This window comes from Triticum aestivum, chromosome 4A (assembly GCF_018294505.1).
Source record: "Triticum aestivum cultivar Chinese Spring chromosome 4A, IWGSC CS RefSeq v2.1, whole genome shotgun sequence".
Taxonomy (NCBI): domain Eukaryota; kingdom Viridiplantae; phylum Streptophyta; class Magnoliopsida; order Poales; family Poaceae; genus Triticum; species Triticum aestivum.
This window is the reverse complement of record NC_057803.1, coordinates 676,314,807-676,323,141: the sequence shown is the minus strand read 5'-3', so window position 1 is coordinate 676,323,141 and position 8,335 is coordinate 676,314,807. Positions and strand designations below refer to the sequence as shown.

Here is an 8,335-nt window from a genome sequence, read left to right as displayed (position 1 = left end):
GTGGGTATCAAATTGGATCCTCCCTCTTGTCTCTAGAATCCTTTTTGATCCTCTGATACCTATTGATCTGTCCTTGGATGGTCATTCTTGTTGAGTGATAACCAGGGCAGCTCCATTGTATAAACATATTGATCTGATGATAAGAGATGACGGGGGTAGATTATATGATCAACGAAAGGCGAATCTGAGCCCACTATGCAATGATCCCTTAACCCTTTTTATTTGTATTTAAAGGTGTTGCTTATTTATGCTCCAGTGTTTATAGCCATCTTATGTAAAGATTTCTTCTCTGTCATATCTTTATTGCATATGAGTTGTTCTTGATCTTTTATTGTTTGTTGGTTCTTGATTTAATCTGGTTAAGAGTAAGTTGCACTTTGTTATGCTAGAAAGGCTCGCTCGCAGCAATTTGTCGGTTGAATGGCTTTGCTGTTTTTTAGGAATCTGTCTAGGGTTTGCTGGTTAATCCATTTTGATTTTGTCTGCTCATGCTCTTGGCTTTCGGGCCGTGGTGCTCGAGGTGGTCTAGCTGCCACCACCGCCCCTGCTCGGTGCTGCACCACCAGTTTACCATGCCGTCGACGAGCTTCTCGGGCTCTTCAATGATTCTTCCAAGGAGCTCGTAAGCAAGAGAGTGAGAGGTGTCTTCTTCTTCTTCTTTCTCTTCTTCTTCATGGGGAGAAACATAAGAAAAACATTAGTGTCATCATCTTATGGAGCAGAGTATTGTCCCGTAACTATTGTTGCATGATTTAGCATACTATAAATGTTAATCAGTCCATTAAATTTGCATTGCATAGTTCCCCTTAAAGAATTGCATTTTTTCAGTTATTGCTTATTGTTGTTAGCAGGACAAATATGTGTATTTTATAACACTATTGCAGGACAGATGCGAATTTGGTTGGCTTTTTTCTTGCACTGGCAACATCATCTCTACATCTGATGTTTAGGTTGTGTTAGTAATGACTAATGAGAAAGTGTGGCAAATAATCACTGAACAGAGTCAGATGATTCATTCATGTGCCAGTGTCTGCGCTATATGCCAGCACATGGACATGGACCATTCTGATTGAACTATTTGTTCTGGGTCACATTTGAACTATTGGTATGTTCTGCCCAACGTTCATTACACCGAGTAAACTTCCAAAAATGTGAGCCCATGATCTACTTGCAACAAATCTCCCTTATTTGCTCCTTATTGGGAATATTTTTTCACATGTTGTTTATCCCTTTCTATTTGGAGCACTGGACCAAGAGCACATGGAGGGAGCTCTTCTCTACCGCGGCGGCGATAGGAACAAGGAAAATCCAGTCCATGGTGCCACCAATGAACAAGGTAAACACAAGCTATCGGCAGCTTATAGATTCCATATTTCTTTAGTGTTGATCTAGGGTTTATGTGAGTGAATCTTACTGTTCTTTGGGCTGTATATAAAAATACTGCTCGGTTGACAGTAGCTGCTATAGTTTTACTGTTGTGAAAGTCTCGTGGTCCAGTAGAACGCCCTTTTCAGAGAGAATACTCCAGATCTATTGACTGTGATTTAGTTTTGATATTGAATTTTATTTGGTATGACTTGATAAAGATAGTGAGATCATTTATGTTTTGGTACTTGCTGAGATAGTTAAGTTTGTTTATCTATGAAAAGAAAATACACTTGCAGTTCTGTATGTGTGACTTGGTGTATGCGTCAACTGCAGTTTAGGATGCCAATAACTTTGCAATGGTATACATGCGTACTACTTGGGTGATGCCAATAAGATTATACTGCTGATCAGTTTGTGTTGTGCTTCTTAGTATCTCGCCAATTCTAATTTGCCTGGTCAAGCATGTGCTTTTTCCTTGCTACCATGTCAAGAACCCAAAGAATGCCAATGTGTTCTTATTTATTTCCACTATAATTTGTTTTCTGTTGCCAAAAGTGGTGTTTCTGAAAAAAAAGAAAATGCATTGTGTCTTTTGTGCTGGTTGGTTTGCACAAGGTGCTGTAGTTTTCAAGATATACCATGTGCTCAAATGTTTGAAGGCTTATGTTGTGTACCAAAAGAATCCCCAAAAAAATTAGAAGGTGAGTTCTATTGGAAATATGTTGGTCCTTTTTATTATGATCTTATCTTTTGCGTGAACATTTGATGCCTCGAGTTAAACAAAATCATAGTAATCTTGGTATTTTATGCTTTTATTGTTCCTAATTTTATAGGAGACCTGGATGTCTACCTAGGATATAGATGTGTTATCCCAGACCCCAAGATATATATCATGTTCTCGATGTTACATATATATTCACATGTAGAGGAAATGAGCATGCAGTAATTAACTGGACTATAGTAGATGGACTGAGAACATGTAGTAAACAGACTATAGTGTGGTCCATTTCTGCTTATGTCATAGTGAGTGTAAAATGTGCTTATACTGTTATACATCTGAAAATTAGGTGTCTCTTTGTGCCTCCTTCCAATGACGGCGATGAACATCTTTTCAATGTAAGAACATACATTCTCATGATTCTGTATATTTAATGTCTACCTTTTCTGTTATTAAACGTAGATGCCTACATGGACCCTACCTTTTCTGTTATTAAACGTAGAGGCCTATACGGCCCTCTGATTGTGTTGCTAATTTTGGTCGTTCAACGAAGATAATAACAAATTGTAATTTTGAGTGTATTTACTATTACTGATTTGTTAACTCCCCTCGGTTCTAAGCGTTATGGAGTAGAAAGTATGACCCCAGTTGAGTGTATTTTTCCGCTTAGTGTAAGCTATATAATCTGCTGGACTTGAGTACTATTTAATTCTGTTTCATGCCATATTACTGCCAATTTAGACCTTTCTTTATTTCCAGTTCCAAGAATGATGATGTGCCACGACAGTGACTTGTTTGTAGTTTTTCCACTTGATGTTTGTTCGGTAAGAAAACAACAATGTACATGATTGATGAGCTGCATCCTATAACCGCTCACTCATGCTAATTGGTTTTTACACGTAAATACAAGCTTCAAAAATTGTATCGGTACTTCTATCGTCAATGCTCCTCTGTTTTTTCATCTTCAGTTCAAGAATCATCCTCCAATCCAGAAAGTAAATGTTAATTACTGGTCTTCATCGCGTGTTGGATGGAAAGGCCTCTTCTATCTTAGCATCGCTTTTCATATGCCCTGTTACTTATAATGCAGTGTTCCATTTTGCTATTCATGGATGGCCTCACCTTATTGTCTATGATCAATCATACTCTCCAGTTAGTGCTTTGGTTTGTAATGAATTTGTACTTGTGAAGCTCATTCATTTAGCCATCTGTTGCTAACTGATGTACCTACGTATTTGGCAAGCAGACTACAACTAGTTATGATACTACCACTACGACCAGCCTAACTACGGTTGATAAATTGATGTACCTAGTTATGATATGGTCTAACCATCGATGTACCTAGTTATGTTATGTACCTATGTATTTGGCAAGCAGACTAGGTACATCAACTAGATATGATACTACCACTACGACCAGCCTAACTACGGTTGATAAGATGCGCCAACTGGCATGGCAGCAACGGTTGGCAAGTTAGTGAGTGAGCATAGGACGTAGCGCGGTGTCGGCGGCGGTGGAGTCGCCGCTGGGACCGGGAGCCGCGGCGGTGGTGGGCGCCACGGCCTTGGCCTTGACGGGGGCCGCGGCGACCGGGGCGGGCGCGGGCGCCTTCGTCTTCTTCTTGTCCTTCGACGAGCGCTTCTTCTTGGACGGCGCCGGCGCGGGGACGTCGGTGGGCTTGGTCAATGGGGCCGGCGCGGGGGCGTCGGTGGGCTTGGTCAACGGGGCCGGCGCGGAGGCAGGCACCTCGGGGACGAGCGTTGGCGCGGCAGCCGTGGGTGCATCTGCGATGGGAGGGAGTGCCGCGGGGGCAGGTGCGGTGGCCTTGGCTGGTGGCGCGGCGGTAGGGGCCTTGGCCTTGAGCTTGGGAGCGGGATTGGGTGGAGCCGCGGTGGGGGCAGTGACTGGGGCGGGAGTGACGGGAGAGGTGATCAGCACGGCCGTGGGCACAGGGGTGGCTGGGGCCTTGACCGCGCAACGAGCGGTGCGCTAAAACAGTTTTCTGCGCGCGAAAATAGCAGTTCCTTGCACGCAACGGGGCGCTGGCTCCAGCAGCGGCTGCAAAAAAATTATGCACGCGACCCGCTCAAACAGAAGCTGAAAAGAAATGGCGCGCGTGAGCAACCAGAACACAAAGTAGTTCAACCAAATAGACATATTCAACGATACAAATAGCAAAGTTCAACCCAACAGCACAAACTAGTCTGATACAAATATTTTAACTACAAAACTACGGTGACTACTCCGAGTCGTCCTCCTCCTCCCTGCTTGTGTCATCTGACGTATCAAGAAACACGTCTTCCCACTGAAAGTTGTTGTCGGAGAAGAATGATGCATGTCCCAGATTGCACTGCGATATCGCCAGTGCCTTCTGACGACTCCTATCCGCCCGTTCCACGCGCCGCCTTGCCCTCCTCTCCGCCCAGAAGGCGTTCTCGTTGGCGACGTCCTCCGGATGGCGCTGGCGCGACTCCATCATGGTTCACTCGTCCGCCTCGGTGATGAGGAGCGGTGCTGCTGCCGACGGTGTTCCTGACAGTCGGCGCCGGTTACTAGCCGCGTAGGAGGGGCGAGTTCTTCCAGACGTCCTGAAAGTTCATCTGTGTGCGAGGCCTCGAGAGGCACCACGCTGCCGCGTCGTACGCGCAGGCTGCCTCGTGCGCGGTCTCGAACGTCCCAAGAACGGGACGCGCGCCACCAGAGTGGATCTCTGCATAGAACGCGTCGGAAGGGCAGACACGGGCACCATGGTAGCCGGAGGTGCTTCGGCGGCGCGGAGGCATGTTGGCCGCGGGGGAGAAAGCTTCGGGAGAAGGCGGTGCGGCGGGGCGCCGGGTGCGAGGAAGAAGAGGGCGGTGTGGGGAGAAGGGGGTGGCGGTGCTCGAGTGTGCGGTTGAGGCTCGGGTGCGCACGCTAAAAGTGATGTTTCCCACGTGCGCGCTATATTAAGCGCGGCTGTTGAAGATGCTCTAACTAACGTGAAGGTTCAGAATAGAAGTTAGAGGGAGATGGATTAGTTGTGTTGTAAAGTACTCCCTCCGATTCTTTTTACTCTGTGTATTAGATTTTTGTCTAAGGGAATCGTTGACGCCACCGTCCGTGCGGTAAGAATTCGCTATCATGCACGCGAATGCATGCAGACAAGAGTTTGTTGCCCTGACAGCCCCATTTCGGCGGTACGGTGATTGTGGTCAGGTAAGCTAACACAGACAGTTAACTAGCTACCTGCCCGTTGTAATTTTCTTTTAATTAAAATATTTGCATGAGCTTTCAGTTTGTGACCTTGTGGTTAGTTGATGGTTGGCCGTGCCTAATCATGGCAAAAGGCATGAACCCAGCTTTCCCTTTCTTCCCCAATCAACAGGCAAAAGATGAAAAACCGAAAGATGGCATATGCCATGCCATGTCTAGCCAAAACCAAAAGAATGTTTCTGCTTCACAGCCATGTGAAGGTACCAACAACTGTAACAATGACAGCGATGAAAACGTAATGGTAACTGTGATATAAATATTGTTATAAATATGAATAAAATTAACAATAATACACAGGCAGCGTCCCCTCTCCCTCTCATCTGTCTCTCGTACGTATCATCTGTGACACCGTGACTCCTCTCCCCTCCCTCTCAACACAAAGCAAAGCAAAGCAAAAGAATCCCGACAATGTGAGCTCTACTCCACACAGGAAAGAAAAGGACCCAAAGTCCATCACCCCTCGTAAATAATTACATACACAAAACGAAAAGAGAAAAAAAGGGTGACATGGCCGGCGCATTATCACGGCCCGATCGACGGGGATCGTCGGCCTAGGCGAGCATCGCCGCCGCGCCGAGCGCCGCCACGATCACGGCCGCCGCCATCCCGGTGCTCCTCCCCGGGGCGCTCTGCAAGACAACCATCGACACGATGCACACGTTAGCTTGGTTGCAAAAATGCGCGCCGACGATGAAGTAAACAATAATGTGCATGGTCCATGCAGCAGCCAGCAGGGACAGTCCTCCATGCTGGTGTCAACGGTGTGATTTGATTGATTAAATTCTCATGTCAGGCAAGTTAATGCCCCAACTAATAATGTCAGGCAAGTTAATTAGCCAGTCAGGAGCACGTGCGTGTCGGGCTGACCCGACAGTGCACGCCGACACACTGGCCGCCATGGCCATGCCGTCTGGGTGGCAGCCTCGTAGATTTGCTTAATGGAGTGTGCATGGATTGGACCCCGAATCCAGTGATCAGATACATCTGCACGTACTCCTAATCTTGTTTGTTAAGATAGTGAGTGAGCGTAGGACGTACCGCGGTGTCGGCGGCGGTGGAGTCGCCGCTGGGACCGGGAGCCGCGGCGGCCACGGCGGTGGTGGGCGCCACGGCCTTGGCCTTGACGGGGGCCGCGGCGACCGGGGCGGGCGCGGGCGCCTTCGTCTTCTTCTTGTCCTTGGACGAGCGCTTCTTCTTGGACGGCGCCGGAGCGGGGGCGTCGGTCGGCTTGGTCAGCGGGGCCGGCGCGGCGGCAGGCACCTCGGGGACGAGCGTTGGCGCGGCTGCCGCGGGTGCTTCGACGGTGGGAGGGAGCGCTGCTGGAGCGGGGGCGGTGGCCTTGGCGGGTGGTGCTGCAGCAGGGGCCTTGGCCTTGGGCTTGGGAGCGGGAGTTGGTGGAGCTGCGGCGGGGGCAGTGACGGGGGCGGGAGTGACGGGAGCGGTGATCGGCGCGGCCGCGGGCGCAGGGGTGGCTGGGGCCTTGACCGGCGCGGTGGTGGCAACTGGAGTGGTGGGCGGCGCGGCCGCAGGAGCAGGGGTGGCCGGGGCCTTGACGACTGGCGCTGGTGCGGCGGGGGTGGTGGTTGGCGCGGGGACGGCCGGGGCATTCACCGGTGCCTGTGTGGTGGGAGTGGTGGTCGGCGCGGGGGTGGCCGGGGCCTTGACTGGCGCCGGCGTGGTGGGAGTGGTGGTCGGAGCGGGGGTGGCCGGGGCCTTCACCGGAGCCGGCGTGGTGGGAGTGTTGGTCGGCGCGGGGGCGGCCGGGGCCTTGAGCGGTGCCTGTGTGGCGGGAGTGTTGGTCGGCGCGGGGGCGGCCGGGGCCTTGACCGGCGCCGGTGTGGCGGGAGCGTTCGTGGGCGCGGGGGTGGCCTGGGAAGACTTGGGCGCGGGGGCAGCCGGGGTAGCAGTGGGCGGCGCGGACGCGTCGGCGGCGGGCGGGGCGGGGGAGGCGGTGGGCGTGGCCGCGTTGGGCGACTTGGGCGGGGCGTTGCCGGCCGGGGCGGGCGACTGCGCGAGGGAGTGCGTCGCCGTGAGGCAGAGCAGCGCGGCGCAGAACAGGACGGTGGCAACCCGTGGCGCCATTGCCAACTTTCTCTGCCTGCCGGTTTGCGTGCCCGAGTTTGAGCCGGGGAGTGTGAGTGTGGGAGACGAGGAGGAAGGAGGCGCGGGCTGCTGGTGATGGGAGTGGCACGGCGTGGCGCGAGGTATAAATAGGGCCTCCGCTCCGCGTCGCATTCCCGCCGAGTAGGGAGGAGCGTGCCGTTGGAGCGGTGGGTGCGGCGGGGCCGGGGCGCATTGCGCGCGGGGGCCGGGCTCGGCTGTCTGTCCGGTGCCGTTGGCTCGCTCGCTGGCCGATGCAATGGCGGGCGCTCTCGTCCCGTTCGTCGGTGCGCCGGCCGTGCGTGCGGATTGTGAAGCCGCTACGCGTGCGGTTACTTGGCAAGTAACTGGACAGGTACAGTGACGCGCGCCGCCGTGGTACGCGACGCGAGCATCGTCGCCGGGCCGGTGCGGCGTCGCATCGGCCTACTGGCGGTGGTTGTGCATGCGTCATACGGGTACGCGTACGTGTACAGACAGGCGTGTCGGTGCGCCAATTTCTGGTTGGGAGTCCAGGTCCAGCCGCGCGATGATCGATCCATTATCCATACATCGAGTAGCCAAGCTTCGGGCTTGTCTTTCGTCGTGGCCGCTGCAAGGATGGCCAGCACTAGCAGAACGGATCATACGCGCGCAAATCCGGGAAAGCGCGAAGTCACTTGGCCCCGAAGGCTGGGACGCCGATACGTTGGAGTTGGACTAGCTTCCAAGCATGCCGATCATGTCTCGTGCCTCAGCCCAACTCCAACGCACTATCCCAAATCGTCCGCCAGTGTTCGATTGAGGATAAACGGACACAAACCATGGCACAACGCGCGGGAGCAGACGAACAAATGTCCGTCTTCGGTCCGCTTTGAAGACCTTGTCCTTCCGGCCCCTGTCGGGGACACACCCATC

General features: G+C 52.2%; 1 protein-coding gene across 1 annotated transcript; it reads right to left on the bottom strand.

The window, feature by feature from the left end:
• Nucleotides 1–5,568: 5,568 nt before the first annotated feature.
• Nucleotides 5,569–7,534, bottom strand: LOC123088052 (lysine-rich arabinogalactan protein 19-like). The gene is made up of 2 exons (XM_044510204.1): nt 6,377–7,534; nt 5,569–5,967 (listed from the first exon to the last, which is right to left on the bottom strand). Exons 1-2 carry the CDS (start codon nt 7,418–7,420, stop codon nt 5,890–5,892), a joined length of 1,122 nt encoding a protein of 373 aa, XP_044366139.1. The 5' UTR covers nt 7,421–7,534; the 3' UTR covers nt 5,569–5,889.
• Between the last annotated feature and the right edge of the window lie 801 nt (nt 7,535–8,335).